Here is a 17059-nt window from a genome sequence, read left to right as displayed (position 1 = left end):
GGCACCAGCAGTGGAAAATCAGCATACATGGGAGAGCTCCACTTGAAAATTTCTCCTCATACTGCCAATAACAGCTTGGAAAGATCCGCCGTTTAATACTGCTGAAATAGATCGCAGGGTTTCGGAAACAACTACAATATTTGTACTAATTCTACCAATTTAAAGAACTACAATTAACTTCTAAGATTTACCTTTTCAACTTTCCATTCTTTAGCCATGTTCAGCTTCTCAACTAGGACTGTGAAGGGGCAGAGATGGACAATACTGCATTATGTACAATATATTGCATCCCAGGTGCCATTAGATAACTTGGTGCAAGCTGCAAATCTTACTGAGGACTCTTTGATGAGATAATGATGAGGGTGTGAGAGATAAAGCAGTGCATCATTTGTTTTTACTTTGCGACCAATGTAATGGTCTTTTCCCATCTTGTACATTCCTACCTTGGATTCCAGCAGAATTGTTTCAAGTCTGCTTTACATTTTGTGCTACATATTGTGTTGCATCAGGGCCATAAAAAGTTGTGTACACGCAATTTGCTATTTAATAAAATTACAAAACTGTTGTTTAGCTTATGAAGGTTTACTAACATTACAGTTTACCTGATTTTTCGATGTTAAATGTACATTTGCTGAAACAGAAAAAAAAATCCATTTGGGACTGAAAGGCTCATAAGACCTCATATTGAAACAAGACTTGAAGCAGTACTGTTAGAGGAGTGTGGGGGGGAGGGAGGGAATACCTCCATTCACTGTATTTGGGATAAAGTGCTGACACCACTAATAGAGATTAACAGAATTAAAAGCACAGAGGATTTTTAATAAAAAGCAAAAATACTTGTTTTACATCGAGTCTCAGTACCTAAATCCATGCTCAATATAAGCAAATCCACATGGAGGGTTGAGTCGAGCACTTTGCTTTACACTGGTCATTTATGATCAAGGAACTCAAAGCTCACAGTACATTTTTCTTGGTCATGTTCAGTACTGCATGTGTCGGAATATATAGCAAGACAAACACGGAGGCTCCAATGGGCAGATCCTGGCAGAAACAGCTGTGACCAAGTTTGCTGACTGACTGTTCTGGCACAGAACCATCCCAGAGGTTTTCTCTAGGGATTCTAAAAATAAAATAATTTTAACCAAATACTTTTCTTCAAAAAAAACTCAAAGGCAAACAAATCTTGAATTGCTTAATATATATTAAAAAGTACCTCTGTAAGATATTTTAACATGCCAAAAGAAGAAAAAAAAGCACAATTGAAATGAAGCAATGGTAAAAATTTGTTAGAATTATAGTGGTAATCTTTAAAACCACAAACATATTTCCTGTTGTCAAAAAGTTACAACAAACTGGTTGCTGAGCTTTGAAAGGACAGCTCACATGATGGATTCTCCACAGAGCTACACTCTGCTTTTCAGGGTACATCAGTCAGAACCACACAGGCAGGTCTTCACAGGACTAGAGAGATCGGTGAATGGCAAGCTGCCCAGACCTGTGATGAAGGCAGTCACTGGTTTCTCAACAGCATGGTGTGGTCAGCAGATTAACCAGAGCAAGGTTACTCCTGCAACCACATTCAGACCACGTGCATCTCAGACCAGACTCCAATGTTTCAATTTCAACGTACGGCCGTTGACTTTGTTCGGGTGCCCTAGGTGTGATGGGCACAATTTAAGCCCAGGATATGTCCATTGTGACTGAATGCATTTGGTTCAACACTCTGGCTTTTAGTTTATTTGTCAGAGACATCCCTGTGTCCAATCCCACCAAAGGTATGAAGTAGTCCCATCCCTCAGCAATATAGTGTAGAAGATGGCTTCTGGCTGCCTCATCTTCATAGGCTATGGTGGCCCCAAGGCATCAAATTGCACCTTGTATTTGTCTTTCTCAGAGATATTGACGGGGTCTTACACCATCTGAAAATATGTGGATGCAGAAAATTCATCTGTGGAAATTTAAAGAAATGTTTTCATTAAAAGACTTTGAACTATCCATAAACTGTAGATATCAACTATTAATGATTCCAGAAAACCAGGAGCCAAAATTTACTTCACTCACAGCAAATGCTTCTGACACAGAACAAGAGATTTGCAACTTTAGAAATTATTATTGAAAAGCTTATTATAAAAAGCTTTATAAAATAAATGCTGTGTTATTTCTTAATTGTTAGTTTTGTTTTAAAACAAAGGTTTTACTTACCAGAAAAGGAAGACAGGGGAAATTGGCTTCTTCAATTCAACAAGCTGTAGGATTTAACAAATGCTTTTGGATGGACCACATAGCTGTTTCTCCATGAATGTCTGTTATTCATTGTGTGCTATTTTTAATCTGACCATACATTTTAAACCATTTGTGCATTTTCTGCATTCCTCTGCATTATGAGATATGTTGGAAAAGTCCATTTGCTTTCAGTATAATTGCCCTGCTAGCTTGATGTCCCTCTGTTGTTCTTTCACTTCCACGAAGGCATCTTTATATCGATACTCACAACAACAATTTCAATTCAGTCTTAATAAAACTTGGACTGTTTTTACAGTTTCCTCAAATCGCCATTTTCTATCTTTTTTACTGCAGTGACACTCATTTCCATTGATAAATTTAAACAATTTCAATTAACTCTCCACTGGGTGGCTGAACGTAATACCAGCAGGGAATCAAAAAGATGCGGATCAGAAGATATGGCATTTTTTGGTTGCAGGTCAGAAGATATGCCAGCATGTGGCTAATGCTGCATAGCTGAGTAAAGTGTCTTAAACACCTGGCAGTATGAATACAGTGCCCACAGTACTTAATTCCATGAATTGATGCAAAACCTAAAAAAAAACACAAAAAAACATTCCAGCTTAAACACAGCCTTCAGTGCTTGCTGTCGACCATGTCAACTTGATTAAGGGGTTTAGTTCCAATTGTACGGAAATAGTTTTCACTGTGGTTTTCTAGGTCTTAAAAATATTCTTAGATATTTAGGAAAATTTGCATTGTAGCTCATTAATAAGCAGCTACAATGTGATGCTTTTTAAAAAAACCTTAAAGTTAAAAACAATGATTTAACAATCAAATTTGCAATCATGAGGGAGGAAGGAAATAGAGAGTATAGGAAGGTGTGTAATCTTCTTTCAGAAATAATAAATAATATTCCTGGCATTTATAAAGTGTAGTGACTGTCTACAAGTAGATTATTGGTATAGATAATTGTACTCCCTTTAATTTTTACGTGAGAATATATTAACAATTTCATATGGGGAGAATGTCTCAGAACTTCTGTAAAGTGTAGTGACTTGTGTATTTTTATTGTGTTGACTTGTTGCCTACTAGGAAATGGATTTAACTTCACAGAGAGTCCTTACATCCACAGCGGAGTCTTTCATTCTGTGGGCTGGACTGAAATCCAAGCCCCAAACTAGAAAATGCGGCAAGTTAACCCACCACGTGATCTAGTTCTTCTTAAGAAGAGTTTGTCTTCAATTATTTAAATTACTGGGGAATGTTTTATGCTTTGTAGAAGGATTAGGCTACACAAATTCTTATTGTGGAGCATTTAATGCATTAAATTCATTAATGTTTGAGCCGCAGTGTGCACAAGACGTTCCAATATCTATGGATTAGAACTGTTTATTTGTCCCAAAAATATTTGTACCGAGGAATTTGGATTTATTTGTTTATAGGGACTCTTACCTAGGGAAGTGCAAGATTATTTTCCTTAGAGGATTAAGGTCACACTAAACTTATTCTTATCTTGTGCACAGTCTAAAAAGGATTGCAATATGTAACAACTAAAATAACGGGTTTTAATGGATCTGTGAAAAAATATCCGGCTTCCGGGTTATCAGGTCACTGCTAATATCAAGTCCGGCTCCCAGTGGGGATTGGCCAGGTTCCTGGGCATGTGCGACACACAGGAAACCGTCCAGTCACACTGGAAGCAGAAAGCATATCTGGTAATTGTGGGTTCACCGCACACCTGTGTTATAGGTGAACCTGATTCTAGCGAAGACGCTTTACAATGGGGGTCACCCTGTATTTTGCAGAAATCTGTCCAACAAAGCAAGAGTTCCTATAAATAAGTTGAGCTACAGTTTTGAAGACGTGTGTCGAAGGTGACCTCTGGTGCAATAGGTGTTAATTATAATGGTGCCCTGCACAGCTGAGTGCACTGAATTAACGTAGCGAGGAATGAATTAGATGTGACGCAGCTAAGGCCATTTTCATGCACTTCTTAGCAGCTGACATAAGCAGATTCCTGGCAACGTTTCATTTCCCCATCCTCTTAGGAGAGGATGGACATTTGATGAGGTAGAGAAGGAAAATCTAAGGTTCCTGGGAGGGGAGTTGCATGCACAAGTTTGTTCACTCCATTTCTAAAGGCATCATGCTTTATTAATATGGATAAAAAAATAACTGCGTTACATCAGTGAAAAAAACATCTTACCATTATTTCTGTAGTGTTTACTTTTTATATTGAACCATTTTAATGGTGAAATTTGAATAAAAATAAAAAGATTTTTTTGAATAAAAAGATTTTGTTCGATTAGGCATTTCCCTCCCTTAAGCCTTATTACTCTAAAGAACTCTAATGGACTCAGAATCCCATTGCTCTCATTGATTTGACAGATCAGTTGGACTAATAGTTTTATTGTACGGTTCTTTTTGCCTAATTTTCTCTGCTCTCCCCTGAAGGTGTTGAAGGCGTTGACTCATCCTGACGTCTGCGTCCAGAGCTCCCCGTTGCTGGTTTCCCTCCAGGCTTTTGACCTGGTCTGGTGACTAATCTTCTTACGTAAACACTGACAGTAAATGTCAGCAACCACCAGAGGGGCATCACACTGGGCTCAAGTCATTTTCCCCACCACCCACCCACACAGACATACACGTGTCTGGGCAGTTCAGCAGACTGTGGACTGAATTTGAGATCTGCCCAGTCTGCATAGCTTAGTTTTATACTGGGCAATGTGAGCACCAACTGAACCAATGCTTTAACCATTTCCAAAGTAACACCATACATTTATTTCACTCCATCACACTCAAGAATACTGCTTACGGATTTGAAATACCTGCATAGAATTTTGCCTCATTTTCCATGAAAAAGAATATCAAAAATCAGTAGAAAAAAAGGCAGTTAAGGTTTCATCAACTCTCAAAGTTTCTTGAAGTGTCATGAATTTGGATGTTATATTTATTCAACACTAATCTTTAAAAGTAATATCTTATAAAAAATGAAAGTTGGTGTTTTCTTTCTCATACCAGCTTACTTCCCCTCCTACAAAAATGTATCTCCTCCTAAATATCTTGTATCCTGGGACTTCACAATATCACAAGATTGGTTCAGGTAGAGAAGACCTTTTGGCCCATTTGATCTCATCCTTCCAGAATACTCATCCTCTCATCAGCCCATTAAAGCACCAGGCTGTTTTTTTAAAAATATGGACAGTATTCTGGCCTCAACCACCCCCTTCCTGTTCCAGTCACTAATTCATTATACTTTGTTGCAGCCTGACCGAACTGCTAAATAGCTGGTATATGATGTCTGGAAATCTGAACTCAACTAACTTTCCAATATAGCCCAGCATGTTTGCCTTGTATATTGCTGCCTCACACTGTTTGAACCCACTAAACTAAAAATGCGAAAAATAAATAGAACTTAGAACAAACAAAAGAGTAATGTTTTTCTCCAGTTTATTATATTTTAATTTCTCTTAGATATTTCTTTAGCTACTCACCACACAATCACAAAGGTAAATTACAGGCAATGCTTCCAGACAAAGTTTCCAGACACTAACTGTTTTTTAAGGCACGCAAGATTTGTTTCAAGTCACATACTTGGATCCTCATGCATCCAAACTATTGTAGGTTTTGGACCTGGGGCTGATGCTGGTCTGGAATAAATCTAATTTGGGGAGATCTCACAATTTTGTTTCTGTAAATTGAGTTTTGTCCAGTCTGAACTTACTTACTGGTGAATCAAAATGTTCTTTGTATAAACAAAGTGTGATAGTAATGCACTGAAACTTGTAAAAGGAACCCTAGACAAATCAGAAATCTGAATCCTATAAAGAAAAACCTGAGCTATGTGAATTAGGAGCAGAGTAACACTTACCTGATCAGGCTTGAGTCCAGGGGGAACCCAGGCATACTCTTCCAAAGCACAGCCAGAATCATCATCAGACGTAGAGTTCCTCTGAAAGTCGTACATAAGTTTGTTCACAGTCTTTTCCATTTCTAAAGGCATCACTGCCACGGTGTGCTCTTCGCGTGGACACTTGCAGTGAAGGCAAATTTTCCTGTAAAAGTAAAAATAGTGGTTTTGTGAGGGAAGCAACTGAAAGCTTGATACCCAATGTAAACAATCAACTTGGCAATCGGCCTGTGGCAGTAGCTGATTGTGACTGAGATAGTTTTATATACTTGCCTTTCATGCATTATAAGTGTTACACAGGCTGTGAGTATCAGGGACCAGAAGGCAAGTTAACCTGTTAAAACTGTTAGAAGCAAGTTTCTTCGGTTGTCAAGGGCGACAGATTGCCAGGAACAATGAATTCAATCAACAAAACATTAATGTGAGTTGTAAATGTAAAACAATTTGACATTTAACATGCTGAATTCAAATAAGAAATTAGAAAGGCTGTGAGATTTCCCAATTGACATGATGATGAAATTATCATATTGACAGCAACGCAGCTTTTTTTCCCCCGGATATAAAAATGGTCTTTATCGAATTAAACAATCTCAGAAAATTAACTAGATCGTTGATCTAATAAATGAACACTTCATCGCTGATAGATCTCAATTAAATATAAGTACTTACAGTAGAGCTACTTTATCATGAATTAAATGCAAGCACTTATCGTAGATTTGTAGTTTAAATACGCCAGACCAAGAAAAACACATTCATCTTGTTTAAAGCAAACTGAATATCCTTTGGCTGCAGTAAAGGGAGGTTTACATGGAACAACTTAGTTTAGACCATGGAATTTTGCCAGATTTTCCTAATTTCCTGCTATTCGTTGCATCAAAAAATGAACACTGACCCGAGCAGACAACAGGCGTCTGGTTTGCATCCACTCAGCATTTTAGAACAGTTCCTGCCTTTCGAACAACAGAACCCAGTTCCAGAGCTCAATTACTACAACTAATTAAAACCCTTAAAGTGCTAGTCACAGCATTTGTTGTGCTAACCGTACAGAGTTCCTGTTTATTCAGTAGGGCAAGGGTTAAGATCACAATTGCCTTGCAGAGAAATACAGCTTGAGCAGACATGAACATTCCAGGTCGATTTCAAACTGAAATTGCAGTCAGAGTAAAAGTATGTGGTACATTAAAAGAGTGCTTGTTAAGCAAGAATGTAGTTTAAAAACGGGCCACAGTGTTTCTATATTAAACTAATGCACTAAGATACAGAAGTTTGTTTATTCAGAGAAATTTATGCATACACACACACACACATATAATATAAACCCACAAATATAAATTACAGTAATTCCTGTGAAGCTCTTTGGGACATCTCGACAACGCGGTAGGTGCTACATCAAACGCAAGGATTATTATTATTATTAAGAAAGCTGTATGTTATTTCCATACTTTCTAGCATTTATTCTTCCATAATATTCAGCAGCATAACAATGGAAGGAATACTGTTTTTCAAATGATAATTTTGTACCTGTATTACACCAAAACTTCAGTTATCGTGCAATTCAGATCAACTATGAATGCAGAAAGTTGTTTTAATGCATAGGATTGGATTTATTTAACAATCCAACAATTTTCACTACCTTATAAGACACTGCTGAGACCTGAAATACCAACTAGTATTAGGCTGCAAGAACNTTTTTTCTCTCACAGAGAAAATTCTAAAATACAAATTTTAATTTGTCAGCCAGTTCTTTTTCAGAATTGTGAATTAAGATTAAGATTAAATTTAAGAAGTTTCCACAATATTGAGCCATCTTACACTTTTAAAACAAAATATTTTAGAACTTTGGTGGAATTTCACAGGTGATAAAAAAAATATCAATGAATGAATGGATGACATTGAGAAAGAGAGTGAAAAATGTTTTTACATATTCATAAGAACTTATATTTATACCCTGATCCCAAATTGTTCTGCAGTTACATTTTGTAAAGGTCATAGGAAATAAAAATATACAAAAACATATAACATTACTGATCTTTTGGTAAGATTCCAAAACTAGGTTTCCTGGTGTGGAACACAAATGATCATTCACTATTTCTTTAAGTTACTGCTTTTTTCCAGCCAACTAATGCAGCATTTTAGATGATGCTGATTTTTTCACGATTTATTTTTAACACCGTTATAACAACATTTATATAGTGCCCTTCACACAGGGCAGCATCTTGGGACTCTTAAAATGAACACAGTTTAAACATGGTTTACTTAAAATGAACATGGTTTAATGCATCAGGTTATCAGGCCATCCATTAGCTATTTGCATACTAGGATGTCAAGGACAAGTGATACCTACATGCTGAAACGAATGAATCAAGGTGCTCTATTGGAAACAATGTAGGATGTTACATTTTGTACCATGTACCACTTGTATAGCACCCTTCATGTCGGAAAGACATCCCAGGGCTCTGGACAATCAGGGGTTTTGGACCCGAGCTGGGAATTGGGGTTAGAAGGCGAGGAAGACTGTGGGGGTTGGGGCTGGAGGGTGGTCAAAAGCATGATCGAAGAGTAAGGTCTTCAGGCAGGACTTGAAGGAGGGATGAGGTGGAGGGATTGCGGGATAGAGTTCCAGAATGTTGGGGCAGCGATGCTGAACTGCCAGCGTCTCTGTCCCAACATTCTGGAACTCTATCCCGCAATTGCCGACCGCCTCACCCCCTTTCTTGACTGCCGACCGCCAATGGTGGGGCGGGAAGTGCAGGGGACCTGAAGCAGGCCAGTGTCCGCTGAGCAGAAAGAGCAGACAGACTGATATGGGGTTATGAGGTTGGAGAGGGAGTGGGGAGCAAGATCATGGAGGGCCTTGTGAGTAAGAATGAGGGTTTTGTACTCAATTCTCTAAGGAATGGGGACCCAGCAAAGCCGGGCAAAAACGGGGGTGATAGGTTCCCGGAGTCTGGTGTAGATGCAGAGTTCTGAATAATCTGCAGCTTGTGGAGGGAAGAGTTAGGACGTCTAGCGAGCAGGTAGTTGGTGTAGTCAAGCCGGGACGTTATGACAGTGTGGATCAGGATCTCGATGGCCTGCGGTGAGAGACATTGTCGGAGTCGGGCAATGTTGTGGAGGTGTGAAAAGACGGAACAGGTCACAGTACAAATGTGGGGTTTGAAGAATATATGAGGGTCAAAAGTACATCAGATTGGCTCAGTGAGGTGAAGAGTGCAGCCATGAATGGTGATAGTATCAGAGGTTGAGGTGAGGAGGCGTTGGGAGGAAGTTGGCTCTCATCCAGGACTTGACATCAGAGAGATAATTAGCCAGGACATCAACGGTCCTGGAGTCGAGGGTGGAGGCAGCGCGATAGAGTTGGGTGTCACCCGCATGCATGTGGAAATTGACTCCATGCCTGTGGATGACATCGCCGAGTGGGAGCGTGTATGAAGAGGAGGGGGCCGAGGACAGAGCCCTGATGTGACAGTGACAGTGCGGGGGCTAGAGGAGAAGCTGTTGGTAGCCACACAGTGCAGAAGGTGGGAAAGGTAGGATTGGAACCAAGCGAGAACAGAACCGTTAAGGTGGAGGTGAGAGGAGGTGGAGAAGAGTGGTCAACGGTATTGAAAGTGGCCGAGAAGTTGAGAAGGACGAGGAGACAGAGGGAGCCCTGGTTGCAGGTGGACAGAATGTCATTTATCACTTTGACCAGGGCTGTCGCTGGGCTGTGGGCAGCATAAAACCCTGATTGGAGGGGTTCATGGAGAGAATGCTGGGATAGGAAAGAGCGAAGCTAGGAAGTGATGACTCGTTCCATGCTCTTTGATAGAAAAGAAAGGTATGAAATGTGGCGGTAGTTGGAGAGCAGAGATGGGTCAAGGGAAGATTTTTTGAGGGTAGGGGTGATGATGGCTGTCTTTAGGGGGATTAGTACAGTGCCAGTGGACAGGGAGAGGTTAACGAGTTCTGTTCTAGGGGGGCAAGGAGGTGAAGCTGGGAGGTGAGAAGAGGGTTAGGGATGGGGTTAAGGGAGCAGGTGGTGGGTTTCATATGGGAAATGATGGGAGGTGAGCAAAGAGGGGGAGACAGGATCAAAAGTGTCGAGGGAGGGATAGGGGTAGGCTGGAAGGGGAGCAGGAGGTGGGGGGTCCCAGTAGAGGGACTAGAGGCGACAGAGCGGATCCCCCCTTTGGGCTTGAGGAAATCCATCATGCTCTCACATTTGGTGTTGGGAGGAGAGGATGGCAGCGGCATGGTGGATGGCGGAATTGGTTTATGGTAGAACAGAGGAGTCTGGGATTGTCCTTAGCTTTCAAGATGATTTTGGAATAAAAGGATGACTTAGCTGAGGTGAGGGTAGAGCGGTAGGTCTTGGTGCAGTTCTGCCAGATCTGATGGTGAACCGTTAATTTGGATTTGCGCCAGCTGGTTTGGCGGAGTGCACCTGAGATTTGAGGGCGTGGAGGTGGCTGGTATACTGGGGGATTTGTGCGAGTAGGAGGCAGTGCGGGATTTGATGGGGGCAAGCGTATCAAGGATGGCCAAGAGGGAGTCGTTTAGGAGGGTGACCAAGGAGGGTAGGTCATTGAAAGATGAGGGCCAAAGGGATAGGAGTTCAGATGCCTGCAGGGCAGCGGAGAGGGCATGGATGAGGATCTTTTCTCCAGTGGCAATAGGAGATGCAAATGGGGTGGGTGGCAGGGAGGGGGATGGAGGAGTTTAGGGAGATGAAACAGTGATCTGAAATGTCTTTGTCAGTGATGGTGACATCAGAGATAGTAAGGCCCAGAGTGATCACCAGGTCAAACGGCAGCCATGGATGTGAATGGCTGAGTTGATATTGAAGGAAAGGTTGTGAGAGGTGAGGAGAGGAGGGAGAAGTCAGCAGATGTGGAGCAAGAAGGGAAAGGAGTTGTAAAGAATATCGGACAGGAGAGGGGACATGTTGGGCGATGGTAAGCTCGGGGGCGCCAGCCAGATGCGCACAACAAGACTGAGAGCGAGCGATAAGTCAGCGGGGCATTGTCAGCCCATGGCGGGTGGGGGGGAGGAGGAGACAGCATAGAGGGGGGAGGATGGCACTCATGGCTACAACAGAGCCAGAGAGTTGAAGGGATAGTGGACTGGGTGGGAAAGGAGGAATAGTGATGGTAATTAAGTAAAAACTATACTTAGCCTGTGTGTGAATTTGAAAAACAGCATGCGGAAGCGACGTCGCGAAGGTGGGTTTGGTCGTTGGTCCAGGCGGGAGATTTTGAACTGGCGTCTCCGTGCCTGGAACCTCCTCGCCTGGGAGATACCGAAACCCTCGGCCCAAGTGCCAATCACTGCCTCTCACTACCGCACTTTGTGTGCAATTTGTAAATGCTAGGTGGCATAATTAAGATTTTAAACTCAGAAATGGCAAAATAACCAGTTCAAAATAGCTGAAAACTTCCTGTATGGAAGACACTGATCGTGCAAAAGAGGAGTAATTCGTAGACTGTATGTACACTACCCAAGCTCAACAATTTCAACCTCTTTCACTTAATGAGCTTGTTTCAGAAACAGAGAGAAAAATATGTTGTATTCTGTTAACGAATTAATATAACAACCTTCACCCAGGGTAGTGTCCCAGACCATCCTGCAACAGCATCAAGCACAATTTCGTGTCACAACTTTTAAACCATCTCAATGTATAAAAACGGGATCTTTGTCCAATAACTTTCTGCTGGTTAAGTAAAAAAAACTTTATTGGAGGCATGTGTCCTGTGCATTAAATTCTACATTTATAGTGCTTTTCAGACTTAATAATGGTTAGTTAGTCTCAGCCATGGCTCCAAATCTACAGTGTAGTCAAACACATCAAATCTTATAATTACTGGTCCTCCATGTTTACATGTTTGAAGATAGACTTTCCCTATCAGGAACACATTAATAGACAATGAATCGTGCGCACTGTAAGAGTGTGGCACACAGAAGCCTTAGAAGCATACATGGTTTCTTCAATTACATAAAAACTTAATAATAATAATCATCCTTGTATGCTTTGATAATCTCATCTTTTCAGAATATCCATCTTACAGTCCTCCCATCACATCAGCTTGATGTTGTACTGAGAAGACAGTTGGGTGGATATTCTGGAAACATGAGATTAAATGGACCAAAGGGCCTTCTTCATCTGAATCTCTCTGTGATCTTGTGACAGCACCTCCAACAGCATTGCACTGGTTTATCATCGGATGCAATGCCTGTTCAGGTGAATGTTAAAGATTTGGCAACAATATTCAAAAATTATCCAGATAAAATGGGTTATTCACTTCATGGCTGTTTGTAGGACAATGCCTTGTACACATTAGCTGAGGCGTTCACCTACAAATATACAGATACACTGCTTTAATGCAATTCCTTGTAAGGTGCTTTGAGACATTATAACACTAAACTGTATCAAGTGCAAGCATTATTTTTGTTATAGAACTTCTTTCTGTAAAATACTAAACATTGGATGAAATTCCAGGAGCTGTTACATGATCCACTGTACTTTGAAGTCCTGTATTAGAAATTAATGACTACACAGCATTATATGGATCTTCACCTCCCCAGACAAATGAAAAACACTGCAGAAATAAAAGCTACTCTATTAACGAAGAAAGAAAAAAATATTTTACGACATAAACAATAACATTTTTTTAAAGCTAATTCAAGGCAACTCAATCCTAAAGTTCAGGTGACATACGCCTTGGGACGTCCTCCTGATGTGAAAGGAGCTATATAAATTTTTTGTTGTTGTTGACATTCACAAACCACACAAGCTTTGCTTGACTGGATTACTGCCTTTAATTCACTTGAGGATACCTATTATGCGGTGTACAACACTGGAAGTTGAACAGAATACAATTTCTTGTTACATTAGAATTTACTGGCTACTTCAGACTTTAGTTTGGCCAATGTAGAATAGATTTACAATTACTTAAAGTATGTAACTTAAAGATAATGGAATAAGCAAGAAAAAGAAGCTAAGGCAAGCTCTCCTTAGGTTTCTGAAAACATACTTTTTACATTGGAATGTACTGGACAATAAAAGGTCATTGCAATCCATCTGGACAGTCTGAAAAAAAATGATGTATTAATGATGCTTGTTTCATTCACTTAATATATTTCTTCACTGAATAGCTTCCTATGACATCTTTCATTTGCTGACACAATTTGCCTCCACAACCCTTAAAATTGAAAACATTGGTGCCATATACCTGTTACTGGAGACTTAATATAATAATAATTATTAAATTTGACATAATAGCGCCTTATCATGTCAAAATGTCTCAAAGCATTTCACAAAGGCTTTTTTTTTGGTAAAATGTAGAATGTATATCTGTAGGCGAACAAGCCAGCTAATTTGCGCATAGCAATGTACTACAAATAGCAATGAAGCACACAATCAATTTTTTTTATATCCGGGATATTGTTGGCCAGAAAACAAACAAACGCTTTTCGAACAGAGCAATAGAATCTTCAACGTATACCCAAACCGGCAGACTTGGTTTAATGTCTCATCTGAAAGGTGGCATTTCTGATAATGCAGCATTCTCCAAATACTGCATTGGCGTGTCAGCCTGGATTATGAGTTCAAAGTCCCAATGTAGAGCTTGAGGATATAAACGAATTAACATGTTAAATTGTTTTATAAAATTTCCCTAAACCAATATATTTTCAGTTGATTGTGCAGGAAATATATGCCTTCATAAAAATTACAAAACATGTAACCATTGTGTTGCAACAGCTTGCAGTGAACCTTTCTCCTAGTTTAAGGGTAATCAGTCAATTTACCTCCAGGGCATTCCCAATGTTTAAAAAGCATGTTTTAAAACACTCTTGAGTTGACTGCTAGGAAGTAGAAAACAGTAGATCGTGGTGACTCACCGTTCTATTTTCTTTCCATATTAGAGAGTGAGTAAGCAACGACAGGCCAACTCCCTGTTGCCAGCCTTCCCAACTCTTCCCTCCACAAGCTGCAGATCATTCAGAGCTCTGCAGCTCGTGCCCTCTTCTGCACCCAGGCTCCGTGACCCTATCACCCCCACCCTCGCCTGACTCCACTGGCTCCCCATCCCCCAGAGGATAGAATTCAGAATCCTCATCCTCGCCTTCAAAGCCTTCCATGGCCTTGCTCCTTCCTACCTCTGTGGCCTGCTAACGCCATGTCATCCTGTCCGCTCCCTCTACCCTGCAGGCTGCTCCATGTCCCCCAGCCGGCCTGCCCCACCTTTGGCAGTTGGGCCTTCAGCCTCTCTGCACCCCCACCCTTTGGAACTTTATCCCACAGTCCCTTCGCCTTGCTCCTTCCCTTACCTCCTTCAAGGTACATCTCAAGAACTTCCTCTTCGACCGTGCCTTTGGTTACCCTCCTACCCTACCCTCCCCCCATCCTGATCCCAAACCCCTGCTTGGGTCCAAATCCCTCACTGTCTAGCGCCTTGGGATATCCTCCTGACATGAAAGGTGCTTTACAAATGTAATTTGTTGTTGTTGCTACAGTACACAAGAGTAAGCAAGTATCTGGTTTGTGTTCTGCTCCTATCTGTGCTCCCCCTTCAAAGGCAGAGATCAATAACCTACCACTTGTGAGAATTGGGTCTTCTGTCCAACACTATCCCAGCAGCTTACCTGATGACAAAAATATCTAAGCAGAGCAGAAAGCTTTTTATTTGAAATTTTCATCTAATAGTTTTTTTAAAAATGTGTATTGAAATGCTAACAGTCCTGGGACTATTGAAATATGCATTTCAATAAACACTCCTTCGGAAAGAATCCTTTCTTACCTCCCACATTGAATAGTAAAAGGATTTAAACTTGAACCATTGCTCATCCAGCAAAGATGGCTTTAATCCTCCTGCATCCATTACATAAGGACATCAGCATCTAAAATAAAGTATAAACTCTTAGAGGAACTTTCAAATAGCCTATGACAAGATGCAGAACAGAACAGCCAAATCAACTTCCCTCTCCTGCCCCTGATCATGCAGCCAGTCTCTAGAAAATAAAGAATTTTCAAACTTTAAAGCCAATTATTCTATGAACTAATATTGCCAAAAGTCCTTCCCTAATCAAATCACTTTTCCTCTCACTTCAGAATTAAACAAATACTGTATCAAACACAAGCGTATCGCAATAACTGCTGTCAACAACAACTTTGATTAAAAATAAAATAAAAGCTGTAAATCAGTCACTTCCATTTTAGGAGAAAATAATTGCGGAAATACTTGGGTGTGAAGGAGAAATGCTGTGTTATTTAGACTTTCAAATCTAATCAATTGAGCATGAAATTGGACATTTTTATTGGACCTGTGAATTTATTTTATTTTAAGGAAATGCTCAGTTGGATTGCATTTTTCATTGAAATTCACATAAAAAATATACTATAAAGCCTATTTAGCTAGAGACTTGTTTGTAATTGGAAACAAGGTGCAGAGTGTAGATTAATAGTTCCAGTTTGAGAGTGGTGCCAGATGACAGCACTGATATACAGTACCCTGTGTACAATATTCTCTTGCCAATGAAAGCAGAATTCGCACATTTATTCAAAATAAACATGCACAATTCAGTTCACTGGCCACCCTCCATCTGGCAGTGAAATGTAGAATGTTAAAAAATTGCCAATGGGACAGTTGGCTCTTCAATGACCCATTGTATGAAACCCTTTAAAACATCTTGACATGATAAGGGCCACTACAGAAATATTTCAAATGGAGTTAACCAATTTTATCCTGTTTTTTACTTCTCCTCCCCTCTTCTTCTGAAAAGGTTTATTTGGATTGGCAAAATGTTCTCTCCCATGCCTTTGCCTTAGAGGTTATCCAGGATACAGAACCTTGGCTCATTTTCCCATTCCATCGCAGAGGGACACCATGTCCAACCAAAAATGTTGCCTCCGAGGCACAGCACAAATTCTGGTGAAAGTCAGCAAAGTGTACACAAACGACTAAACTATGCATCTTACTGCAAGTAGTCAAATATCTCCATAAAAGGAGTGAACATTATATTAAGAATCTAAACATTATAGTCTAAAAACGTGTCTTCCTCTTGCAAATGCTTGCAAGAACAATTTGATTTAATTAAACTTTTAATTACGGCATTTTGAACATACTCCACTGCTTGCCTTTTTTTACCCTCTAATTTTATCTCCTCTTCTTCTGAAGGCATTGACATGGGCTCCAGTTGACCTTTAGCACTTCACCAACATGAACATTATTAACACGTAGCCTTGGGCAAAGCAGGCACAGCCAAACCCAATCCTTTCCTATCTGGCACCTGAACAAGCTATGCTTTACAGCAAACACTGGCTGAATTTTCCTCTCCCCAGCTCAAAATATCTCAGGTCAAGTTCTTGAAAAAGTAAACCCAGAACAAAACTTCCAGATGTAACACAACAATAGAACAAAAGGACATAGTTTCAGAGTTGCTAAGGGCAGATAACTTCAGGAGAGTTGCTTCAGGACAGATAACAGGAGGTTTTACTTTACTTAGATGATAATTAATGACAGGAAGAGATTGCCAGGAAAGGTAGTTGAGGCCAAGACACTGGAGTCATTTAAAAAGAAGCTTGATGTTATGATAAGACGGTAGGATGGGTTTTGTGGAGGAATGAGATCAGATGGACCAAAGGGTCTTCTTCATCTGATTCAAACTGGTGATCCACATTGAGGCCCTGACTCCTCTGCACATGCCCAGTGTGTACCAGTGACCTGATGGCCTGAAAATTGGCCAGCATTTAGCATGCAACGCTCTGGCTGGTCCTTTAAAGTGTGACGATGTGAGCAAGCTGACCGGCTTTCTGCACCCATTTTAAACTTTTGGGGTTAATAGATGTCACCTCAATCTCACTAAACGCAAAGTTATGTTATGCAGAATTCTATTCCGTTTGGTAAACTTCGGTTTCCTTCCTCATACCTGTGACTAAAAACT

The 17059-nt window shown here is 40.4% G+C and overlaps 1 protein-coding gene across 4 annotated transcripts in view; it reads right to left on the bottom strand.

The window, feature by feature from the left end:
* Positions 1-17059, bottom strand: part of prickle2b (prickle homolog 2b) — a 123095-nt gene that overhangs the window by 16280 nt on the left and 89756 nt on the right. For all 4 annotated transcript variants that reach the window (XM_042339479.1, XM_042339482.1, XM_042339480.1 and 1 more), the window contains one exon: positions 6098-6281. In XM_042339479.1, the coding sequence (XP_042195413.1) occupies positions 6098-6281 (184 nt within the window). The remainder of the gene's footprint in view (positions 1-6097; positions 6282-17059) is intronic.

This window comes from Callorhinchus milii, unplaced genomic scaffold (genome assembly GCF_018977255.1).
Source record: "Callorhinchus milii isolate IMCB2004 unplaced genomic scaffold, IMCB_Cmil_1.0 Scaffold12, whole genome shotgun sequence".
Classification (NCBI taxonomy): domain Eukaryota; kingdom Metazoa; phylum Chordata; class Chondrichthyes; order Chimaeriformes; family Callorhinchidae; genus Callorhinchus; species Callorhinchus milii.
Note: the sequence above shows the minus strand (reverse complement) of the source record. Positions and strands in the feature narration are given on the sequence as shown.